Genomic DNA, 27764 nt, shown 5'->3' on the forward strand with positions numbered 1-27764 from the left:
TACAAACAACGAAGTTTTAAACTTAAAAACGTCATATTACGGCTGTAAGTACCTATACATAATATAACTGTAAGATAATGTTTTGCTACGGTTTTCTCTAATCCTATATCCTAAATCTCAATATAAAATCATAAAACAATATAGGTAATAGAATCGCGATATGTACATGTAACATGTACACGTTTTGAATTTTCGACTGCAGGGCGTCATCGCGACCGTATTACGCTCAGCGTGCGTTCCGATTGTTGTCGTCGCTACGTGAGGTCCGATTAACGTTTAAGTATAGTGTAATATTGTTCATAGTAAGTAGAATGACAATAATGCGAGTGTACAATGCAGTAGCGCAATGTACTAGGCGCGATTATTGTCGTCGCGAGTTAATAATTCGAAAATTGAAAATCATAAACGCCCCTATGTAAGTGATTTACTCTCTCTCGTACAAACACACACACACACACACACACACACACACACACACACACACACACACACACACACAACGTTATATACGATGTAATGATATGGAAGAGTGTAATACTATTAGAATGCAGTGATGAGTGCACCCGTGTCGGTCTGTGATGGTCTGCTAATTGGACGCCAAGGACGGGTTAGGCCCATATTATGTATTATAATAATATATTTTGTGTTCAGTGGCGCGGGTGCATTGTACAATAATTTTATTTCTCGTTCGTTGAAGCCGACTGGACCAGTCGCACGACTCGAAATCGGTGCAAATGCCTCCACCGCGCGCCGACTGCTATAAATACTCGTGACACCTGTGCGCTCGCGTACAGTGATCGTCAGACGGCCAAATCGAAAATTTCTAAACTTCAGCTATAGCTATACATTCATTAAAAGTGCGGCTTCTTATATAGTATAATATATATTATATTATTGGGAATCAGACCCGAACCGCAGTCGGCCATACCAGTATACCACATATATTACAATCATGTCTCTGATTTTCGACAAAAAATTCAAGCTGGAGTCCAGCGACAAATTCGACGAATACATGAAAGCTCTTGGTAAGTCATCATAGATCTGTGTAATATTATATTATCCATCGAGGAAAAGTGTATACGTGTATACCTTAAATAAATACTCCTTAATCGTATTATGAGTATTATTATACACACATCCTATCCGTTGACGCGTTCCCAACGTTTTTTTTTTGATATTTAATATTAAATCATTATTAATGTCTTATAAAACACTGCCAATATACTATGAAAAAACCTTTAGAAATTTTTTTAAGAAACTATTTTAATATGAACATAAAATTACGTTTCAATATATAGTTAAATTTAAATATTTTTATCCATCGTCACCCTCGAACACGATTTTTTTATTTAATTAATTGAAAACAAAAATGTTTGTATTTTTCAAGCAACACTTTATAAAAATAAATGCAAATATGGCTTATAGAAGATAGGTACTTATAATATATTTATTACCTATTATTTGACTACTAGTGTGTATTCTTAAAGCAATTTAAATGTAGTTTTCTGAAGTTTTAGTAATATTTTAATAGAATATTTTTATGAAAATTAATGTCTTTTCATTGCTTATATTATGTATACTGTATAGTAATCAATAAACTATAATATATGTTTTATTGGTACCTGCAAAATATATTTGAAGGACTTGACACTGTTAAATGATTTAAATGACCAATCGTCAAATTTTCCAGACACTTTTAATTCGCTTTTACTTTCTTCAATTTCTACCAAAACTGTGATATTTAAGTACTTACAAATATACTGTATATGTTAACTGTCAAGTAATAATACTATGATATTTAAGTATTTATAATACTCCATATTTCATAGTTGTTTTATTAAATTACATTTGTTTAGTTTAACAATTGTGCTATTCTAATTTAATACTTTATTAGTATCTAGTGGGTAACTCGTAATTATGAATCAGAAATACAGCAGTGAATTTGAAAAATGTTTGATTAATGGTTAATACGTATTTAATCATTTATTATTAACTACCTATTATACTGCATGATTAATATTCAATGTTATTATTTACAAACATCCTGTACGACTGCATTTCACTCTGCATTTAACGTTTGGGCCTATTGGTAGTGTATAGACACCGTATCATTATGTATAATAATTAAAAAACCGACTAGTTGGAAATTTAAAAAGGTTTCACTAGTTGGTTGCTGGTGGTACACGTTTTTTGATACACATTCAGAGGCAATGTACTACATAATTCAATAAATGCAAAGTTTATTTACTTGTTGTGGTAAATGAAAATTGATAAATGTCTGAATTAATTTATCGATGTTAGTTCTTGTATTTTAAAGTTTTTTTTTTTTGATTTAAGCTTCGGCAACTGAGGCCATTAGCTGTAGGTTGTGTGCTACTGTAGAGTTTTGGGACTGTAGGGGGGGGAACACGTGTGTGTTTTTGTTTTGGCAGAATTTCTATTGGGCACCCGTAGGTTTCTGCCATGCCCGGTTGGGGGATGGCGGCACTTGTTCTCCGGTCACCGCGACTTGTCCGGAGAAAAATGCCGCCCGGTGGCCGAGGATCGAACCGCGATCGGCTGCGTCGCAGCGGACGCGTCAGACCACTCGGTCACCTCGTCCCCCATTTTAAAGTTTATATTCAACATTTGGTGTATAAATTAGGCCACCTAACTATAATATCGTCATTTATTTTTTTAATTTATCCGTTATTGGTATATATCGTACCAAAAATGGTTAACAAAAAAAATACATTTCTTTTTGTTTATTTACGTGGATAAAAATGGGAACAATATAGCATTAATAATTTGTTGAATCATAGGTACATAAAAAAGGTGGGATGGTGGGTACCGCTTTGAAGTACATTATTAGGTGTTGTGTGAGTCACTGTATAGTAATGGAAGTGATATCAAGACACAATACAATTTAAGCATTTTTACTACTCCTGTAAAAACTGATGATAGGCACAAAAAACGCATCATTGTAACATCATAATCTAAAAAAAAGTTTAAAACAAGTTATTGAAGCAGTTAAACTTGATATAATTCGGATCAATGGCCGCATAAAATAAAATATTGAATTTATGAAGTATTCTTCATATTATATAATCTGTGTCAATTCCTAATACCAACGATAAATCTGTATATTTAATAAGTAATACGTTATATCTAGTTTCAGTATAGTTCAACATACTTAAGTAAAACATAAATGGTGATACGTGTAAAGGCTTTTATTTTTATTAAATTTAAAAGTATAATATTTATTTTATAACGATACAATTTAATATTTATTTTCTTTTCTGAGTATTGGACACACTAAAATAATTTATGAAAATAGATGAAAGACGTTCAAAAATAAAATTTACATTGACGGTCATGGCTATAATTTATACTATTTTATAGCCCATAAGATGTTATACACTGTTCTCACAACCTCACGGAAAAACAACATCAAAGAATATCCTTAAAAAAATATACCTTCGTACTATTGACATTACTGATCTATTTATTTTGATACTTTTTCGTAGACACTTGTTGTAGGTAACAGTTATAAGTTCTTTAAAAAAATGCAAAAGTATACATTTTAATTGGTACATTGTATTTTTTTGTCTTTGGCCTTAAGTTATTCCGGAAATGTTTATTGAGAAATATAAATATCTTTATAATTGGACCAATATCGTATTGTTTTTACATCAGCAATTTGATTGCATTTATACGATTTAAGCTATGGTTATGCAATTGCTTCATACGCCAATATATTATTATATCGTCATTCGTTGTATTGTTCTATATGATACTGGCCTTTACTTATGATAGGAATAGTGTTGGTATAATGGAGTATAATATATTGATAAATGTATATATATATAATATTGTATTGGCACACTTTGCACTCAAGTCCAATGTGTGCCTTTATTATTGTATGACCATCGGTTAAATTACGAAAACGATTACGATATAGGTACTATTATTATATTATGTTATTATTAATTAATAATGATTACAAACACATTGATTGACAGACTTGCTACGTAATATATTATGGGCATACAATTATTATTGCAATCGAACCGTTTACAAGATGCAATTAGTAATCTCAAATTAGTATAACACATTCATACTACACATAAAACATCAAAAGTCTCCGCAGGCATTTGCGCTCACGCGTCGTACATACACAATACACATATATGTATATTGACCGGTCCTATATTATAACCTTTGCACTGTTGTGCGCATGTGTGAGTGTACTCAGTAGGTACTCACACCGAAATGATCACGACGACCATCATGGACCATCGAACGAGAAGCGTCCCGAAAGCGCGCGGTGATAACGGAAATAATTGTTATTGTCATTAACATTAATATATTATTGTAATAACATCATAACCTGCTGTTATCAGCGCGTTATCACTGGTGGAACATCGAAACGGGGAACGCCGGGAAGACGCCGTCTTGACGCACGTAAAATAGGACGGACACCCGTCGATGATAATAATATGGGTACAACATAATAATATAATATTGTAACGTACGCAGCGTAGTAGTGGGACCGACGACGCTCCTCGTCGGTATATATATATATATTTTCTAATATCGTTCTGCACACGATCCACCACGCCGGCTCGGTGTCGCACATTCGTTCTTCGTCTCTCGTCTGCAGCAGTTGCCCGCCCACCTCTACCTGCCTTCGAATACCGCGGTGGAATAGTACCCGAGTACACGCGTACACTATTTAAATAATTATATACGTTTTCGCAGTCGTCGTCGTTCGATTTTATTTCACTTTCCCGGGCCCGCCACCATGGAAGCTTTCATGAACAAAAAATACAAGTTGAGCTCCAGCGAAAAGTTCGACGAGTACATGAAAGCTTTGGGTAAGATTATTTCGCAGATATACCTGTGCATGCATTTATATCTTCGGTATTTATTACTACTATTGTTGTTTCATCATAATAGCAATATTGTTATCTTCTACACCGTGACTTTACTGCACTTTTCGCACACGGACTGTTGGTTTTTTTCTAATCGTGACATTTGTATTTAAATATCACTCATAGATATTACAGGCACGTCGCGTGACCGTCCGTATACAGACATAATTATAATAACGGTAGGAATATTATGTCGTCATGACGGATGTATACAATATTGTATACTAATCTAAGCTAGGTGTCATCTAAATTCATGCGAGCTACACGTTTTAGAGATTTAAGTATTTGACTGTATAATATTAGTATTTACTATCATCGGCGTACGACAGACCGATAACAGCTGTGCGTATAAAACGTTAATATTTTATTATTATTATTATTATAGGTACGCCGCCGAGCGTTTCTCTTCGACCGAGCTCGTTTTAATGATTACGGCGACGGTGGCTATACACGCGCGCACACCATCACCGCATACGCCCCCCCCCCACCCACCACCCACCAACCCTGTAGTTCCGCTACAGCCGTGTAAGTAGGTCACGAGTACACCAGAGGTTTCGGTGATACATTTTCCGAAAACCATCTTTACCGTTGCACGGCAGCAGGCTGCAGCAGTGAGATGCAGATGTACAACGAATATCGATTCCGTATAGCTTTAAACCGGTCGAGCTGATGTTTTAAAATACTATAATATGTACATAATAATCGAGTAAAACGAGCATATTATACATTAACTCTTTTCAGAATTTGTTCGGTAATAAGTCACATTTTATGACCCAATTTTTTTTTTTTATATCAATCATAACAGCGCGTTTTCCCATTCAAATATTATATAGTTACATGGGAAATACATTCGATAGTAATAATATATAACATTTTCGTTTTACTTTAAATCACGCATTTTTCAAATACAATTACTAAGACATTTTTTGCTCCCTGCGGGCGTAAAAACTAGAGCGGCGAGTTTATTTTCAATATATATACCTATGTAATATTCATATAGTATCTAATGGATATTTGGAGAGAGATTATTGAGTGGCAGCGACCCTTAACGTAATAAATTCAATATATTACATTATTACGTGACCATAGTATTACATAATATGTCAAGAGTGTTAATTCATCGCTTTTTTCGACAAAAAAAAATTCATCATATTGCCATTACAATGGTTAATGTATTATATTCCCCGCATATTATAACGAAACGCGACGAGTGATACGCAAGTAAACAACCCTTTAGGTATATGTAACAACCCGACAGCCAACGCCCCACGCTTCTGTGTGTTTAAATTATTTTTTAAAAAACCATTAAATAACTAATTTACCAATGATCCGTCACTGACGTGAGAACGTTATGATATTTAATACATATATATTTTTTTTATTTAACTGTTAAGGCTTCAACATTTAAGGTTATTATCCTAGTATCCTACATTGATACTTTTACCTTAAATATACATATAATTATGTACTTACATTAAATATTCCTAAAATATTGTTTTGCGGTGCATGTCAATAATAATAACATTTGGATCTCGATTTATACATAATTTTTTATAAAAGATTATAATATTATGTCATAGGTATAATAATTAAAATGTGTCGGCATGTGTGCCTCGTTGATATAAATCATACATTTGTATTATTATTAAGTTATCGTATAAAAATTATAATATATTTTTAATTTAAATAAATCCTTCACTATTGTATAGTCATATTATGACTCGAGGTGTCTGTACAATGTACCCATACCGGCCATACCTACATTTTACATTATACAACATTATTTAGGTATGTATAGTTTAGTAGTTTAGTTTAAATAATATAGGCAAGTCATATTTTGGTACAGCCAAGCGCTTGTTGTTTTGATTGATTTATTTCGCGTAGTGCGTAAAATTAAGCATTTATTCTAAATACTACTAAAGTTTCTACTATATTTGTATATCATATTATAATAAAGATTTTATAATTTAATGGGCTTGTAAAATATTCAATGAAGTTTATTAGAATTTATAATATGATAAATACTAACATTAATAATCATATAATATGCATAGCACATACCTATATATTAATTCATCAATTTTATAAGTGGAGCAATGACACAAGGCTAAGTAACTTTTTTTCTAAAATTCAATTCGCTTTTTTTTAAAAGCGATTTATTTAAATATAGATACATTTTTTTTCGTGTTATACAAAACCTAAATAATAATAGCAGTGTGCATGTAGCAGTTCAACAGCTGTAAATTTTAAACATTATTCATCTGTACCTATAGGTACATTACAATTACAGACTAGCGATTAAACGAAAGGATCTATTTCTACTATTATACCTATAGAACAAACTTCGTTGTCAGTAATTATTTTGGGATAACGATAATAATGTACACAATTGGTAAATAATTACTTACACAAAATATAAAATTCGATTTAAATAATATCGGAATTGATAAAAATGAAAAATACAATTATAAATAAAAATGAAGAATAAAAATGAAAAATACAATTTTTTTTCGGAGCTATCGTGTATTTGTGTGGCTTTTCGAGTAGGTGCTACCAGCTACCGGTTACCACAGTTTGGCTACCTCTTTCATAGCAGAGAGTGTGGACTGTATAGCTATTGCAATGTACAAGTAGGTACACGTACATTGTATGTTGCTAATAATTATAAACACATTCTATACGCATAACTTGAATTCATTCACGTGTCGCTTATTATGGTGTTAAATGTAAATGTAATTTTATAATAACTATTATTAGATTATCCATAATAATTAATATTATGCAAAGGTTACCCCCGTTCTAAGTCGAAACTCAATTACATTTTAATAAAAATTAAAAATAATTTAGGAAAAATTAAGAATATTTTTATATGAATGGTGCCTATTATAGCCTATATATAATATAATATAATAATATGTATATTAGTACATGCATAATTTTACTAATGATTTTTTTTTCATGACTGGTCTAAAATTAAAAAAATAGTTTCTACTTTTTACTTTGGATCTGAACCTTAAGCAGGGAACGCGGTCATTGCCCACCGGTGAAATTCTTTTACCGAAACGAAGAAAGCGCATTATTATTTTTACACTGCGGCTAGCTAATTTTTTTTGCCATTACATAGGTAAAATTATCATTTTTGTCATAGGTATACACATTGTTATTGTTGCAAGTAATGCAAAAAAAAATTACTATGCAGATGCAAAGTATCGTTTTTCCTATAATATTATCTGTTTGTATGTATACTTGTCAATACGTGATCAATCAACTGTTTTCCTTTCTCTGTCATATTTTTTTACTTAGAAAATATAGGTACTAGAATTTCTCTACACAACTATATGCACCTATGAAGTTAGTCTGTTATTGTATTCCGTTCAAAATATGAAATACTTAGTATAATAACGCATATACTTACGTGATATACGATGTAGGTACTTAATTGTCATGGATCAAACATGAATATATAAATTATATAGGTACCTTCGAAACTCATGCCGTTTTAATTTGTTAAAAATATTTAACTATTGATAAAAATATTATGTTAACGTGTTTACCTAATATACGTTTAGCCATTAATCTATTAAGGCACCTATACAAATAAATTCATCATTTTTTTAAAAAAAAGGGACAACCATTGCACAAATAATCAACAAGTTTTTGATTTAATAATAAAATAATATTAACATTTTGATTCAACTACAGAAAATATTTACTTTTATATTAATAAAAATAATATGATTTGTAAGAGCTATTCAATACTCAAACCTACCTGAGTAAAGAGTGTCACAGTAATTATCATTATAATATTATAACGTGAATGTTTTAATGACAATGATACGCAATAAATAATGTTTTTGTAATGTTAGTGAAGTTGGGTAATGGCTCTCCCAAATGTACTGCAATTTTTTTAAATCTTCGACAATATTTTGCAAGTTATTTGCAAGTATTTGCATCGAGAAATTTAAATATTGAACACCGTACTATACTTCAAACCCAAAACATGGTATAGCTATTAGCTAGATATTATACAACTATACGAACACATCTACACGTTAGGTTTATTAATAATGAATACAAATTACTAGGTATAAACTGCTAAACTAGTTAGTAGTTTGTAGTTTGTACCGAGCGTCTTATAACTTTGAAGTTGTAGAATATAGATGTGAAGTATTTTATAACCACGTCATTGACGTATTCTCAACGTGCCTCGAATAAATCGATTTGATTTGTAAAATAATTAGTCTTATCGAGATAAAATCGTTAAATTAATTAATTTTTTCCTCATTAAGTACGGAGTAGCATTAAGTAGGTAAACCTACTATAACTATCTCAGGTATACTTGCTTCTGAATTATTTTGAAGCATTGTACCTCACTAGTTTTAGTTTTAGAGAGAATTAAACTATACACAGTCAATACTTAATATTAAAAAAAATTATTTTATTAATTATATACTAATATATTATTATTAACCAAGTATTTTGTACATTTATTAATAAATTAATAAGTGTATTTAGAAGAACTTCTTAGATCTGGCCATGCTTCATTTTTTGGAAGTTATTTCTTTATATGAAATCGGTTCCCCAAATGCTTTTGAATAATTACTTTAAGTCCACAATTCCGACCATTGCCAGATCGGTATACTATAATACAATGGAGAACTTTTGTTTTAGCATATTTTTGGCTATGTTATTTTTTTCTGACCTATTTGTCTTTGTAATACCTATTATATGTTGCCACTAGAAATTGATTTTATGACCGATTTTATGTCGTCAATTTTTCTTTACAGTACCTAGGTTGTTCTTAGCCTCCTGTGCATAATAGTATAATAACTTACGTTATTAGCGACTTCTAAAAAAAACTGTTTCATAGACTTATTATCCCCTCTTAAAAACATGATATCTATGATTTATTGTTTTCCTTGCAGCTGAGGCAATTAATACTTGTTTTTTTTACTGAACAGTTTTGACTATACCATGCGGTTTTTATTTTGTCTTGCAGGTGTTGGAATGATGACCCGCAAATTGGGTAATACCGTATCTCCGGTGGTGGAGCTGACCAAAAGCGATGACGGCAAATTTGTGTTGTCGTCGAACTCGACGTTCAAAAACTCGTCGATTGCGTTCAAACTCAATGAAGAATTCGACGAAGAGACACCCGACGGCCGCAAAGTGAAGTCAACCATCATCCAGGACGGAAACAAGCTGGTGCACACCCAAAAATGCGACAAACACAACGACACCACGATCGTTAGAGAATTCGAGCCCGAACAATTGAAAATGGTAAAAGTACAATGAAATACACCACTTACAAACAAGGGGAGGGGGGGGGGCTAGATACAATAACCAAACACTTTAAAGATGGTCATACAATAACAATAATATAGATACTTCAATTAAATGACAAAATGTATTATATTTATATAAAAAGACTTTTTGTTGGAGTCATTTAAATTGAGGTTTTGTCGTATACGCATTATAGTGGCGTATTATGTATTTATACATTAGTTATTATTCTTATAACAGGCAATCCATTAAGTATTTAAGTCTTGTTACTGGCCTCAATGTATAATAATATGATTAACTATAAAAAGATGATTTTTAATTTATAACAATAATCCATCAGCGTTTGGCGTTTGCAATAGTTACTCGTATACTAGAACATGTACATACGTAAATAAATTATAAAAGTAAATTGAAACAGGTGATAAAAATCTAATCTACTCAACAATTAATTTAAAGATCTTATAAGTTGTAATATTTGGTCAATTATTGTTGTGAGAACAGTTTAAAATATGTCGAACTTTCTCTTTTTGGAATTTGTGAATCCGAATTTCTCACAGTAGATTGAACAAAATTTAAACAATCAACCGAGATTTGTTGAAAAAATCAAATTGAATTACAAATATAATTTTTAAAAAATGGACATTTTTTTCCGTTTATTACTTACAATTTGCATGATCAGCATAAGTGCCACCCTAAGCTATTTATAGTCTTTATTGCAGTAACGAAATAATACAACCAAAATAATTCACAAATATCGATTCATACAATAGGTACATTTTAAGGAGAGAATATCAATTGAGTAAATTAAATATACCATAAGTACCTTTAATAATCCTACATTCACAAAAACCCAAAACTTGTACGGAAAACCTAAAAATTTCTTTACAAAGTTATAATATCTTTTACTATACGGAACCTTGTAATAGCTAATATAATATTAATAACTCGGTGTTAATAACTCTGTGTTTTTCAATTTTCAGGTCCTGACTGTCGATGACATCACTTGCACCAGGATCTACAAACCAGTCCAATAAATATAATTTATTACAATATGTATATTATTGTTTATTCTACTATTTAATTACTATATAATTCAGATCTTTTGCAACTTATCCGAAATTTGGCCTACTTTATATTTATTATAATGTGAACATGTGATTAATGATATAATTACACGAACTATATTTATTTAATTTTAATCATAGTCTTTTACTCTTGAAATCATTATTAAAGGTTGATGTTCAGTGCGTAAGCAGTTACCACAATCGACGAAGGTATAATAATCTGATAGTATATTATATTATATTGTAATGAAAATTGATACTATCATAAAATATTTATCAATTAGTACAATTTATTGTTATAGTAGCTTGACAATTGTCACTAAAAAATAATTAGATCTGGATTCTTGATTAATATTAGTACAACTGTAAATAATAAAAAAAATAATTATACAATACTATAGGACATGGGGATTGAGGATATATGTATGTCTAAAGTAAGCATGTATCAACTGCTAACCCAACATGACAAAATCTTTAACCGCCTCTGCTTCCATCCTTCTATTCTATATAATAATTAAGTTGACGATCAAAATATAAACCGGAATATTAACTAACACATTAAATTTTATACGATTACATTGTAACATTAATCTAGAACGAATTTCAATTTGAAAAAAAAACACATTTTTGTCGATATTTAACTCGATATTATCTATTTAATGACGTTATAACTCGAACTGTATTTATTTTAGTACCTCTTAATTTGTATCATGTCTATTCATAAGATTTATAGGTCTAAGTTATATAGATATGTTTTCGACTGAGTACTACTTTTTTTTCTAACCAATTTTCTCGTGGCTTTGTAACGCTCTGTTTATTGCCATAGAAACTCTAATTTCATCAACGAAAAAAACAAAAAAAAATTAAATTAAATTAAATTCCTAACAAAATGTAGCACACAACTAGATATTTTTCCACTACACTATACCTGAAAGTAAATCAGCTATGACCTCAAGTTTCCTTGCAGAGGATAAATATCTAATAGCATGCTACTTACAATATATACAAACAACATTTTTTTTACAAATTTAAATCAAACCATTAAAAATTTAGACAAATAAAAATAGCATCTATATTTATTATACATGAGTTTTGGCTCAAAATAAATGTTATTTTTGTTGATATTTAACTCGGAAGCTTTCGAATAAAAATTCTTGAAAATCCGTTAAAAAACCTTTTATCTCACTGTATTGTAAAATACAATTTTAATTGAAATATTAAAAAATAGCGCACAGGGATTTTAAGCAAATGAGTACTGTCATTTTATTAAATTATTATGCGTTCACATTTGAATGGCTTAATACACGAAAAAACTCAGAATCCTTGAGTGAGTTGGCTCATCAGCAAATAAAAAATAATTTGTTTATAAGAATATTATATTAAAATACATGGTAGCCTTATGGGGTGGTTATTTTTTTTTTTTATAACTAGCCAGTGATTTTTTAAGAAGATTTGAAATTAATTTAGTTTTGTTGTTTTTCTAGTCATTTAAATGCCTAAATAAGTTTAATTTTTCTGCCAATTTTTTATTGACTGAAAAACTAGGGAAAACATTTTTAAAAGAACTTACAGACACAGATACTCGTAAGTCCATTAACAGATACTTTTTCTTTACTTGGACGATGAAAATTGTTGTGTCTTCTTTAACACAATGATTGTTAAATGAATCATTATTTAGAAATTACTTATTGCAGTAAGAAAAAAATATATACTTATAGAATATACGAGTAGATTACCATATTAAAATAATATAATATACGTATATTGCTTGTAGTGGGAAAAATAATGAATAAATATACACATATTACCTATGTGCAGGCAACAACCTGTTTATCATAATGATTAATCAAAATAAGTAGGTATTATAGGTGGTTTACAAGACTTCGCCAATAAACTATGGCAGCAGAAGAATAGTATTGTTAAAATAGAGCCTCATCCTCTGCTGTTGGTTAAACAGGAAACAAAAGGTAGTATACAAAACGAAACGATAAACTACAAATACCGATTAATTTTTTATTTTAAATTGTTAATATTTTTTTTGCAGAATTGTAGTTATGATAATTTTAGCAAAAAATATGTATTATAGTGTACAAATTAGAAAAACTATGATTAAAAACTAATGATTTTTAAATGTTTAAGTTACAAGTGGTACTTGGAAAGAATTTTTTTTTTTAATTTACACGATCGATATTCAGTCATGGAATACATTTCCAGGATTACCAAAAGATTACTAAGAATTTGTACACTGACTTCCATAAATGATTTACCCATAGGACGTATGCTATAGTAGACTAGTAAATAAATGAACTCATCACATAGATAACTGAGTATACATATAGTGATATAGGTACTTACAGATCATAGAAGGTAATGAAGATATTAAGGTCTATGGATTTACCGATTTACCTCTTGTAATAGGCAGTATTACAGTATGAATCACAGACACATACAATGCACATTGTGTGTCGAAATGAATTTCACAATAATTTACGAATTGTAAAGTTTTATTAGAATGGGGAGGATAACGTTATAATGTTTTGCCCGCGGTTTTGTTGTACAGTGTTTCATGGCGCTGGCCAAACGAACGGACAGGGAAAGGCGGAGAAAAACACACATATAAACACATGTTATATTATACACACATATTACACACACACATATATATATATACTCGTATATAGGTATACCTCCTATGATACAGCACGAGAGGACCTTTGATTGTGTGGTAGAAATCGTTCTCGCCGCGTACGCGTATACATGTATATAGATTGTACGTGTATTATATTATATTTATTGCGCGTGTGTGTACACACATGGGTCGGCTATATTGTGATATTATATTATGCAAACACATATTATTAAATAATAATATAAACAATATTAAACTATAAAGTTTTTTTTATTAACACTGTAATCATATATTATTACACTTTAGAAGAGAGAAAAAAATATATATAATCAATAACGATCCACACAATTTTCTTTGTTTTTATTCTAATTGTTTAGCTTCTAGCGTTTGACTTTCGGCCACAATCGTCTAGAAGAAACCGGACAAATATTTGAGGGGAGACACGCTGGTGGGTTCAAATCAGCGAATGTCTATGGTCTCAGACATATATGGTACCGAGGACAAAGTTTGAGGATTTGCGGAGACTGTCAGACCAGGAAGTCGGCGGCGACCGAGCCTGCAGCAGGGTGGTTCTCGTCGGGCCACGACGACACGACGCAGTGCACTACACCTCACGGCCGTCTGCGAGTCAGCCGGCAGCACTCTCGATGGAGCAAGAGGATGTTGGTGTTCGACGGCGATTATGGCAAGCAGCGGCAGCAGCCACAGGATCAGGATCAGCTGTATAGACGAGTCTAAAGATCGGCCTTTGCCGAAGAACCACCGAAAACGCTGCCCGTGTCCTGGAAACCGACCCGCGTTCGTCCTGTGCGGCCAGCCGGTCGGTTCGGACTAGAAAGCTTTTGGCTGCAGATCAGAGACGTGTCGAGTGCATCGGACCGGGAAATGGTGACTGGAGGAACTTGGTGACTGTGAAACTGATTAAAGAATAAGAAGTGTGAAGGTGGCAGATTCAATAGAAACGTGACAAGGCTTCAAGAACGCCAGCTGGCGCATATTGCTGCAGAATGCAGGAAACTTGCAGGTTAGATTTGTATGCTGAAAATGATGAAACGAAATTGAAAATTTTGATTTTTTCCGCGATTCTTCGACATTTTGTTATATTATATTCTATATAGTAACACTCATCAAAAATTCAATTCATAATACTACATAGGTACTTACTTATAATATAGATATGCTATTTGGTACCATCATATATATTGTGGTAAAATCGTTACATTTGTTGTAGCGCTTCGATAAGTTAATTACCTTGGATTTACCAAGTCACTTCTTATTCACTTCAGTTTCACCGTCAGTTTGTTCCTCCTCGATCATGTCACCATTTCCGCGGTCTCGAAACTCACTCAGCACACGCACCTCGATCTGCAACCTGGCTTTCTCGTCCGATTCGTCCGGCCGCTTTCGCAAGCACAGAACGAACACGGGTGGGCCGGTTTCCAGCGAACGCGGCAGCATTTCCAGTGGACGGTCCTTCGGCGTAATAGGTCAATCTTTAAACTCGCCCTGCTGGTCCTGATCCTCTGTCGGCGGCTGCTGCTGCAAGTGCCGCTGCATGCCATGTCTCATGTTAATCGCCGTCGAGCTCGCATCCTCCTACTCCGCCGGCTGATTCGCTGTACACTGCTCTAAGTCGTCTTCGAGGTCCCAACGAGAACGTTGCCCGGTCACCGCAAAGGCCTGTCGGCATCAGCCACATGGCGTCCTGGTCCGACAGCCCGCCGCTATAGTCCTCTACTCGTCCTTGGTACAATATGTCTGGTTAAGCTCCTTTACGGTTCCATGGACATTCCCCGATGATTAATAACACAGAAAGCGTCCTTCCTCTCGCGTGTCCGGTTTCTTAGTGAGTATCCGTAGTTCGTTTTTACAACATTGATATTTAAATAAACAAATCTCATTACTATGGTCCAAGAATCAAGATATTATTATTTGATTTGATTGTAGCCAGATACCACGTACAATCCATGTATGTGTATTTAATATTTATGTCATACTAATACCTACCTCATAAGTTTTAACTTTTAACTAAAATCAGCAAATAATCAATATAATAATGAACAATAGATATAGATTATCGACATAAGCTCAACTGAGGGAGCTGGAGTATCTGTGCTGTAGTGGCTATGCCCTCCAAAAAATTACCCCCTAAAAAATGTATTCTCTGAACTCACATAATATTAAACTTAAATAAATAAACAAAAATTTGGATTTAGTTTTTTTTTTTTTCATTACCTAGAGTTACAAGATTACAAAGATAGAATTCGATCGATGTATACTTATAAAGTGATTTTATAACATTATTATATGAGCACACCGCACACGCCACACACTCCAATAAGCATAATATTGTATCACGTACAAAGTATGGTGCAGCCACAAAATCATCGGTGGCGACCAGTTTTCGTCTGCGACGGTCAGACGCTTCCCCTACCTAGAAAGCTCGTGAGACACTACGGTTTTTCCTTTACGATAAAAGTCAGTAAACGATTTTGCCCAAATGAGGTTAGTCATAACTAGGTTTGGCCGGTCAAAAACCGAAATATTATGACATTTTTCCCAAGGGTTGTGGGCAGTTCGCGTTTTGCCCGGACATTTCTGAGGTTTGCCTGTAACATATACATATGTATTAGATGTAATTTTTGGTGGTCTCATTTAGACGTTCCTTTGATATCTTATAAGCAAAATATAGAATCTATACACAAATCAGATACATTTTAGATATTATTTTAAGTTTGAAGTGATTACTGGACAATGTTGATGATTAACAGCAAACATAGTTTATTACCTAATCAAAATACCAAATTTTCTAAAAATGAAAACTCTGTGACCCTTAAAGTAAATGTCACCACACCTTGCTCCTGTCAACTCCAAACTTTCCCATTAAATTGCCCTTGTCTTCTTGCAGACACTTTGGTAAAAGCAAAACATAAATACTAAATTTAAAACTAATAAGTACATGACAATTTACTGTTTATTTATATTAATAAAACATTTTTGTGATAGTAATAATATGTTATGTATAAAAATATGCTACATAACATTATTCATGATTATTTTATAAAAATGTAAATTTTGTTCAACTCTCGAGGCTATATTAATATTTAATACAAAAACAATATCACGTGTTAGCTAATATATCATTTATTTTAACTAAACACTAAACATGTATCATTCACATAAATTTTAAATATTGGTAATTCTAATTGTTTTAATTTTATTTATAAAAATATAAAAAAATATCTTTAAATTGAAGACATTTTTTTGATTTTTTTAGATAGTTCTTTAATGAGAGTAAAAATTACTGATTATTGGATCTTCCTTTTCAACAGTGACTAGTACATCTTTGGACTTTTCCAACAATTTTAGTAATTCTGATCGCCATGATACGTTTATAACTTGTAAAAATAGTCAAAGTATAATAAACATTAGATCCAATATTCCATTTTTTTGTATTTTTGTAAAACTATTTTCAAGGAATTTATTTATCCTTAGTATAATAACTGAAAACCTACTTGTTCAAATTTTTAATTAGATACATGTATGTAACTATATATATTAACATTAAAAAAAAATTATCCATTAAATAATCAATGGCAAAAAAGAGGAGGCCTTATTTGAAAAATAGAAATTTGTATCGGCACAGGAGTATAGGTAGAACACTCCTTAAGCAGTACAAAAAATCTCAAGACCTTGGAAATATGGTCTTTAAAATTATATTTGAAAATTCCGAAAATCATAATTTGATTATATTCATTATTAAATGAAAAATTAAAAAATGATCATGCTTTGGAGCTTTGATGAATCACCATTCACATATTATGTGCATTGTATTGATGCAGCCAGACTTAACCTGACATATTTTTATATAGAATAATTATATTTGGACAGTCTAAACGTATGTGCATATTATTATTGAGTATAATTTATTGTACGGTATTGTGTATACTATTTGGTGAAACAATGTATATAACATCATATTCTATTACAATATGCAATTTAAAAACAACAAAAAAGCAACGTCCTTCTTATAACTCGTCCCCATTATCATATTATACGAATATGTGATTGTGTAATGCGCAATATTAAAACGAATAAAAATATCGTGTTATGCATTTATGTAGATCAGAGGATAATTAATTTAAATATTTGAAACCATTATTAAGAATATAATCTGTATAGATAAAACACATAATTAGTGGAATATGGAATGACACATTATGTAAAATCTGAATGGTGTTTAAAAAATTGTCCAGTAAAAATAAAAATCATTTTTGGATTACAAGTCTATTGAATTAAATAATTTACATTTCTTATGACAATATCATTATAATATGTTTGTAGTATTAGCTTATGCAAATACAAGTACACGCGCGAGTTGTTTTATTGATTTTTTTCGATTATGGCGTAAAATTAAACTAATGTTAAAAATACATACATAATTTAGTTGCTGCTGTCATTTTGTAAGAAATTTAACTAGTGCCCATATACATATAATAAAATATTAATGTTTCAATTTAAATTCTCCTTTCTTCCGTATTTACAATATAAAGACACCGGGTTTTCGGTTTTGTTCTCGGTCAGGAACCTCTTGTTTAAAGATTATTGATTATTGCATGTTTATTATATTAATTATTAACTATCTCATCCAAATAAATCAATATACACGAGTATCAATGATTTTACTATTAGCGTGCCTAGGGGGAGCGGGGTTAAGGGTCAAAGCCCAGGTGCCAGATTTTTTTGGCTGACCTATTTGTTATAGCGGTTTTTACATATTACTTAAAAGTTAAAACTATTACATTTTTAATTTATAATTATTAAATATAAACTAATGAGATAGTTATCACTGTTTAGTTTTGATCAATTTTAATATTTTTAATTTTTGGTGACAATAATAATTGTGATATTATTAAAATATCATTAATCGAGTGCCGAAAAGTCAGACTTACAGAGGTAAATTCTAGGAATCTAACTGAAGTACATAATATGTATACATAGTGCATAATATATATCGATGTTTGGAACTCAACAATATTTTCTAAATTATCGAAGATGACGTAACTAGTATAGTAAAATATAAATTATCAGAAAAACTGTCTTCATCTTTCGAGGATTTTTAAGGAAATTCCTGTTTTCCATGAAATTTTTTCATGCCTGCCCCTAGGGTGGAGCGCCTCTCGGGTTCAAGATCATTAGTCTAAAACTGCGGTTCCCAACATTTTTATAAGGTTTTTAAATATGTTTTAGTTTCTTTTCTGCAGGCGTATTTTTAATGGTGATCAGCAAATTTGGTGAGCCAACAATTGTAACTGACCAATAACGACGACAGAAAACACGTTTGATCGACGAACACGATCTTAAAAACCTTTGGCTAGGAATTCGATGATGCGAGAACCAAAAGTCGAAACGGCCATGTCAGAAAATCTACAATTGCCCAAGGAGGCTAGGGATATAAGCTGGTGCAAATACGATTTAAAAACTTCATTTATAGAGTGATGTATATGTTATAATAAATTTATAAGGATAATAAATTAAATATTAACTATTTTGCCCATATGTTGGGTGTAATGTGTATTGAAAAACAAAATGCTATCAAGTAATTTGGTGCATTTGTATAAAAACTGTACGTTTTCGTCTTTGAAGTTTACAAGTAGGTTATCCGTAGAAATATTGAGGTTATCCCGTTGGTATATAACAACATTCAGAATAACTTTATTTTGGTAAAGATAATAATATATACTATTATAATAGTATATTATGTTGAACCGCATGATAAACGGCTAATTAATCATTTTATTTTTTATCAACTAATACTGATTTAATGTAGTATGGGTTACATGTAACTGTGTAAGTATGGCTTTATTGATACCTCTTCTGAAGTAAATAGATATATTTATTAATTAATTATATATTTCAGATGATAATAATATCATAAAAAATCTGTATTCTTCAACAGTAGACGCCAAAATGTATCGTTTGCTCGCATAAATTAAATTCATATTTAATTTGTGAATTTTTTTATTATTCTTAAGAACTAAATATTTTCACACTTACAATAAGATAAGATATCGCACAAAAATGAATAAGTCATTTTTAGTATCGTGCTATTACGTATAAAAAATGGTTTGATTTGTTTCCGACAGTGACATCAACTTTCCTCGCTCTCTCTTGCTAATTACCACGTTATAACATTTTAAACTTTTAAACGTTTATGATATATTGTTCACTGCGTATGCATCATCTTAAGCTTCTCGTTCCTATAATTACTGTCGAATGAACCATAGTATTGTTATCTAACAAGTCCGTGTTAAATTTTTATTGCAGAACATATACGACAATATTGTACCTACAGTTCGTACGCCTAGTCAAATATATCTATTAACTGTCTCGTACAGCAGAGCCGATCCCTATGCGTGCATGCGTTTAATCATATATTTACGAAGTTATGTCGGGTTATGTGGTGGTTGATATGGTAGTTGGTATTTACGGTTAACGTGGTATACATCCGGAATTCTGGAGCAGTACCACGCGGTTTAACCAATTAGCCGTCTGTATTGGACCATTTGGCGGTGGTGTACTGTGGCTTATACGGTTGAATAATGAATAAATGTGCCGCACAAAAAAAATGAAATGACTTCGATAGGTACCATTGGATTTGGTCACGTACTCACGTAATTCATAACCATTATAATATTTGTTTTGTGGTGTGTTGCTACTTTACAGTGTAAACTGCATTCAATTTATTTGTGTACGTCACATCTAAACTGAACCATTAAAATATGTTTCGTTTTGTATTTTCGTGATCTTTAGTCTATACTCTATACCTATTATTCTCAACTTTGATCGATATTCATCATAATATGCTTCAACCTTTCATCATAAATGTATATTAAGTGTAACACTCAGTGTTTAAACAATATTTTGAAGCCAGTTTATTGAACAAATATTTGTATTTTCAATCAAGTAATTAATTAATTACGATGTACTGTTTATTACAAAATTAATTTATACATTATTATTCGGTCAGCATATTTTATTAGATTTATAACTTAGTACAAGGTCTAATCATAAGTGTTATTTTTACTACATGTGTTTTAAAATAAAATGGACAATTCTGATCTGGACATTTTATTGGACGTTTTGAAAATTTAAAAAACTACTACCGTAAAAATAATTGTATCAATTATGATGGTAAATATATTTTAGACTCAAAGCATTTTACTGTGCTGGCACTGAAAATATTGATATTGTTAACCTGACGAATAAATTTTTGATTCAAAAAGTTGACCAAATTATTGCTTTTAAATTTTACTCACATATTAGATTATTAATTACAGTTTTGGAATTTTCAGGATTTATGATTTTAACAAAATATTGACACATTTGAATTAATTACCCAATTTTACTGATAATAATTATCAGTTTAAAATTATCTATGGTTGCGTTAAGTTTTAAAGTACTCATCTATCACTATATTCAATAAATAATCACTTTAATAAAGATAAAAAAATTGTTTACTGAAACAAAGTTACCAAAAAGTCGGTTCAAGTAGTGAGCAACTCTACCGGTATACTCAACAGTTAAGTTAAATAATATCTAAATTATAATAGTTCCAACATCCGTATTTATATACATAAAATATATTGACGTTGCCCTCGATGTTATAATATTCTGAATAAATCAAGGTACCTTCTTAATCAAAAAATCATCTTCTACTAATTTACATAACACGTTTATATTTTAAATACGTTTTAATAGTTGAATAATATAATACTTACTGAAAGACTGAAGTTATGTTAAGTAATAATATGAATATAATATAAATGTATAATGTAGAATTATAATATGACATACAATCAGTTTTACAATAATTCGATGTAATATTTAGTAAGAAATGCAATGGAAATCCAAGTGAATCGATTAATGATAATACCAACGTACAACAGTATTGAGTAATGGTATATTATTAATAAGATAGTTAATATTTTTGAATTTAAACAGAACCGTTCTTTCAATAGACGTTGATGAAATACTTTCTTATTTTTTTTTAATATTGGCTATTTTTTTAAGTAACGGCCTTTTTGTAGCTACAAATTAGATTTTAAGAAATAGAAGTAGGTTCAATTAATATTCGTTGTATTATTAGAACTATACAAAAAGTGAATAACATATTAAATTCATAATAGTGCATTGTAATAATGATTAATGGCTCACGTATGAATTCTTAATTAAATAAACTATTAATATGTAATAGTATATGATACTTTTATATCATTATGTGTTTGATATTTTAATCATATTTGTCGGTTTTAATAAAATTAACAAAATAGTGATCACAAGAATATTCAACAAAATAATTGAGAACCGAAAGTTTTAACCACGGATTATTATATTGTGGTCTTACTAAAAATGATATTTTACTAAATTACAATTTATTAAAATATGATAATATATTTTAGGTAGGTAAATTGAGGTATATTGAAAAAAAAGTCCAGTTAGTACTTGGACCATCATTATTTTAATATAATATGAATAAATATTGTAATATTGTCTTTAGCACAAGGTCATCAGTAATCATCATTCAAAACCATAGAAGTTTGCATTTGTTCAAAAATATTATCATTTCATACAGGTAAAAAACATAGAACATGGAGAACATCGAAAAAAAACCAAAAAATCATCTTGGATTCCTTTTTTTTTAAATTTGTTCTATGAACTTTGGCCGAAATAAAAAAAAAATATGTTAATAGGACTTCAGTCAATAATTTATTTATCATAACACAAAGTACTAATATATTTATTTAGAGGTCTAATACGTCTAAAAAAGTTAAAATTATACTCATCACATTATTATGTTGTTCGATGCATCGATTTAATTACTTGACGATGCTTTAATTTGATTGGTTTTATTTAATGATAATAATTTTACGATTTATATATACCTAGCTACCTAATTACAAAAAGTATATATTTGGCATGTTTGTTTGATGTATCATTTAATTTTTAATTTTATGGACATTTATATTAAAAGATAATCCATAGTCATGTATATATTTATCGTATGCCTACCATAGCAGAAACTATCGATTATATTATATCAAGCGGTATGCCGGTATCTATTAGAGCGAGCGTAAAATATTATTAGTTTTTAGTCAGTAGTCGCCTGATCACCGGTACGAAAAATTGTGCTCCTGCCATAATAATATTTAAGAAAACTCAAAACAGTAAAAAAATGTCTTTAATTTTCAACAAAAAGTACAAGCTAGACACCAGTGAAAATTTCGACGAATACATGAAAGCTCTGGGTAAGTAAACGATAATTTATTTGTCGTTAAATAATACACACGCATTACACTGACGTTATAAATTCTAAAATTCATATTTTAAATATTGAAACAGCACTTCAATACCCGCAGAATGTTGTAAATTATTATAATCGTTATTCTCGAGGATTCGATTAAACACTTTAAAATTTAATTTTAAAATAAAATTATATATTGTGATAAAGTTATTATTTCGTACGATTAAGAAACGTATTCTTATAATATTCAGAGCATTCTTACTCACTTATTTCTTTAGTCCTAATAAGACGTCTTATGAAAAGGTTTTGAGTTTAAATTTGTTTTTCCAATATTAAATTGATGTAGGTTAAAACCTTTGTTGTTGAAAGACTTAATAAATAATAATAAAAAAAAAATGTTTTGGACCATACAATTATTATCAGCCGCTATTGCTGTTTAATAATTTAGAAAACAACATGCATTTTTAAATTTTTTTTCTCGTGTATACAGTTTTATACGGAGTATTATAAAAATTAATTTGTAAGAATTAACCTTTTTATTATTATTACTTCCAATAACCTTCAAATTGCATGGGATGTTAATTGATTTAAAATGCATTGAAGCAAATCTAAAGTGGTTTTCTGTTGACATTGTAATTGTATAGGTTTAATTATAAAACGATTTGTTTGAAATGTGAGTAATAGTGTAATACTCTAAAAATAAAGAAATTCTTCAGATTATTATTAAATATACAGATTACAGGGTGAACCACCAAACATGCTCACTCACCCCTCTCTTTGATAGTTAATTCATTCAAATTCTGATTCCTGGGAAAGTATATTTTAAGGACTATATTTTCAATTATTTATACTTGTATGCCATTCGTGTTTCGGTTGAGCAAGCTTGGTGGATCATTCTGTATGTATGCTCAGAGATAGTCGATACTATTATTCTGTACTTTCTTGTCAAATAAAAATCAACGACCATCGAAATTAAATACAAATGCATGATATGTTACTATTATAATTATTCTTTAAACATATTATACTATAATTAGAATCGATCGTTTAATTACTGTTATTGTAGCTTCGTAACTAATTGACTAATGAGTAGCTATAATCAACTAAAATTAAACTAAAAAACTGTTTGGTGCAATAGTTTTGAATACAATTCACCCGATAAAACTGTATTTAAAAATAAGTAAACACTATTGACCGTGTCAATAAAATGCTTATGAAGTTATGACGTACCTACCAAACGCCGTAAATGCAAATCGTAAAATAAAATAATAATTTTTTGATATAAATAGTTTTCTAATCTTCGTGTTATTTCCAAAATTGTGGAATTAGAGGTATTATTATACATTGATTATTATTGTAAAGATAAAGTACAATAATTATTGTAAATTATTGTACTTATAGGTAATACGTTTCTTCGTGATTTTCAAATGTTTTTGAATTAATTCATACAATCGAACTTTGATAACTCAAATGACTTTAAATCAAATCTTAATAATAACTCGAAGCCCTCTAGGCTCCTGCGTTTCAATATGTACCTGCTAGCACATTTTTCTATAACTCGAACTTTCGATAACTAGACTTTTTTGTCCCCGACCGATACCAGTTATCGAGGTTTCGCTGTACTTACAATATAGGCTATTGTCCGTGTCTATAAAATATTATAATATTTAATTGTAGGTGAATTAATGCATAATCATATCATATTATTTTTCATTAATGATATAGAATGTCGTGTCTGCGGTCTGTCTGGAACATTAAAACAATCGATTTTACTTTTAACTATAAACTAGATATAGGTACATTATTACGTATATAGATATTTACGTAATATAATTATCATATGCATGTTTTAAACTGAAACATCTCTCAAATTATTCCAATTTATTTAACAAAAACGTTATTTTTGTCGAATAATGATGGATTATTGGACTATGGTACTGTATTAATTTATATTACCTATCATATTATTAAATATTAATCAATACCAAAGTATTAAAATGTTATATACCTATTATACATTTTATTTAACAAAAAAATAAAGTGAAATGTGTGTCTCATATTATCATTATTATAATCATTACCGTAGCTTAATTGTTGTAAATACCTATAATAAGTATATTAGTATAATTACATTAATACCTATAAGTAATAAGAAATAACTATACGAATCATGCAATAATAATATAAAACACTTAAATTACGATTTTATGATTATTATAAATATGATATTATAATATGTTAAAATTATTGTATTGGTAGTATTTATAGAGGTTTTAATACATCGCTGTCCCAAGTCTCTATACACCTTCATAACATGTATTATACAGACCAGGGGCGGGCATGGAGGTTGATCTCGGAATATCTCAAAGCCGATCCTCCATTATTAAAAATTATATTTATTTAAACATTTAGTAATATACTATATATTTCGGATTAACCTGTTTATGTAAAATGGCAATTTCTCACGCGAAATTTCTATAAAAGCTAAATATTACAGAACTCCACTTTACCTGACGATAATGTTTAGATCAACGTCTTCGTTTAGCAGTTCTCTGCAATTTTCCAGATTAATTAACAGGCCAACGACATGCAATGACACGCTTCTATAAGCCAACAGTACCTACCTATACTGTTAATTTCTTTTGAAATTATTTAGAAATTTAATGTGAAACACTCATTTTTGATAACTTTACACTTTGATTTTATTATTTACATAAGTATTATTATGGGTGTGTACTATGTTTATTATTAATATTAGTGTTAGAACGAAACTATTTTGTAACGTCCTTCAAGGAAAAACGTTATATTCTCGGTAGATCTTATTCATTATATATTATTTTTTTATTTTTTTTTTATTAACTGCTGTATAATTGTTTATCTATAAAATTCTCCATGTTTTTTCGCTCTCTCTCTTTTTGTATTATTTTTCAATTTTTAATTTAAACTTCCTTCATATCAACTGCTGTACCTATATTGTTAGACTTAAAGATTTGGATTTTAAGTCCGTTATCATGAATAAATAAATAAATAAAAAAAGTTTGGCTCTCTTGATATAGACTACCACTGGAATTTTTTTAAATACTGTGCCACAAAATCGATGGGGGCGTGTGTCGCATATCCTGTATACCTATTTTAATTTATGACATGCGTGAGCGTTCTTTGCCTATGCATATCAGAGAAGATAGTTAAAAAAATGTTTGTTTTTTACAGGCGTCGGTTTGGTAAAACGTACATTGGGCAATACTGCAACTCCGGTGGTGGAACTGATCAAAAAGGAGAACGGTAAATTGGTGTTGACATCGATCTCAACTATGAAAAACTCATTTATCGAGTTCAACCTCGATGAGGAATTCATCGAGGAGACGATTGACAACCGCAAAGTTAATTCAATCATCAGACAGGATGGAAATAAGTTGGTGCACATTCAGAAATCCGACAAGCATAGCGACACCACAATCGTCAGAGAATTCAATCCCGATGAATTGAAAATGGTACAAAACTAATGACAAAATCCACTTACACTCTCACTCTCTCTCTCTTTCTCTCTCTCTCTCTCTCTCTCCCTCACATAAACACACACACACACACACACACTCGCTTATTGCACGTTGAATAACACAGAGTGTAGCAGAAAGATCTGACAAATAAAAGTACTAGCTAAACGTAGTTACATAGTACAAAAATGGAGAAAATTAAATGGATGATAAATAATATAAGAAATAAACTTACACCAGGAAATTCCCAAAAAGATTTTTTGAAAAAAGTTATTTGGTACACACGTTTCGAATTAATTTAGGTAGGTACACCAACAAATATCGATTTAAAAGAATTGTGAAAATAAACTAGGTAGGTACTTGATTTATATAAACATTTTTAAGGTCCAAATTTGTTTATGAATTAGATTTAAAAGTGGGTCTTTTTCATTTTCAAAAAAAAAAAATGTATACTGTACTTGTAACTCAACCGCCTATAAATTATATAATATATATAAAAAAAAAATTAAAAATTGATTAGAATAAAAGTTTTTTAATTTGCCAAGTCTTATTCTGTTACATATTGTATACCTACTTAGATCGTGTACTATATAGCGACGATCGACGTGTTTTAGATGTTATTACAAAATTATGTTGATCGTTGGTCGGGTTAAACATTTTCATTTCGTTAATGTGTTGTATTAATTATGTCTCATGTGTTTTTAGACCCTAACTATCGACGGAATCACCTGCACCAGAATCTACAAACCAGTCGACTAAATACTTAGGATACAATATTACAATAATATATTACATTGGTGAACAATTCAGTGGATTTGGATATTCACTGCAGTCCTATGAAAAATTTGGCCCACTGCCTACACTGCTCACATAATATAATTGTGTTAAATATGATGCGATTACACGAAAATAAACAGTCAAAACATTTTTAATTTTGGTCTTATGTTTTTAAATTATTTATTTTATATACGCCACATCTATTTTAACATATACTTATCATATCATACTAGCTATATTACCCGACTTTCCAGAAGAAAAATAAATCGATTCAAAATACAGTGCTCGGTGTTTTATGAT

At 30.3% G+C, this 27764-nt stretch overlaps 2 protein-coding genes across 3 annotated transcripts; both read left to right on the forward strand.

The window, feature by feature from the left end:
* Positions 1-718: 718 nt before the first annotated feature.
* On the forward strand, positions 719-11395 carry LOC111030399 (fatty acid-binding protein, muscle-like). Of its 2 annotated transcripts, none has more exons than XM_022309866.1 (3): positions 719-1025; positions 9913-10193; positions 11177-11395. In XM_022309866.1, the coding sequence occupies exons 1-3, from the start codon at positions 953-955 to the stop codon at positions 11228-11230; spliced, it is 408 nt and encodes a 135-aa protein (XP_022165558.1). In that variant the 5' UTR covers positions 719-952; the 3' UTR covers positions 11231-11395. The 2 variants fall into 2 exon arrangements, with proteins under 2 accessions (XP_022165558.1, XP_022165557.1); XM_022309865.1 differs by lacking the exon at positions 719-1025 and adding an exon at positions 4507-4856.
* Positions 11396-22972: 11577 nt separating this feature from the next.
* On the forward strand, positions 22973-27619 carry LOC111030402 (fatty acid-binding protein, muscle-like). Its single transcript, XM_022309869.1, has 3 exons — positions 22973-23197; positions 26404-26684; positions 27393-27619. Exons 1-3 carry the CDS (start codon positions 23125-23127, stop codon positions 27444-27446), a joined length of 408 nt encoding a protein of 135 aa, XP_022165561.1. The 5' UTR covers positions 22973-23124; the 3' UTR covers positions 27447-27619.
* The last annotated feature ends 145 nt before the right edge of the window (positions 27620-27764 follow it).

This window comes from Myzus persicae, unplaced genomic scaffold, assembly GCF_001856785.1.
Source record: "Myzus persicae strain clone G006 unplaced genomic scaffold, MPER_G0061.0, whole genome shotgun sequence".
Classification (NCBI taxonomy): Eukaryota; Metazoa; Arthropoda; class Insecta; order Hemiptera; family Aphididae; genus Myzus; species Myzus persicae.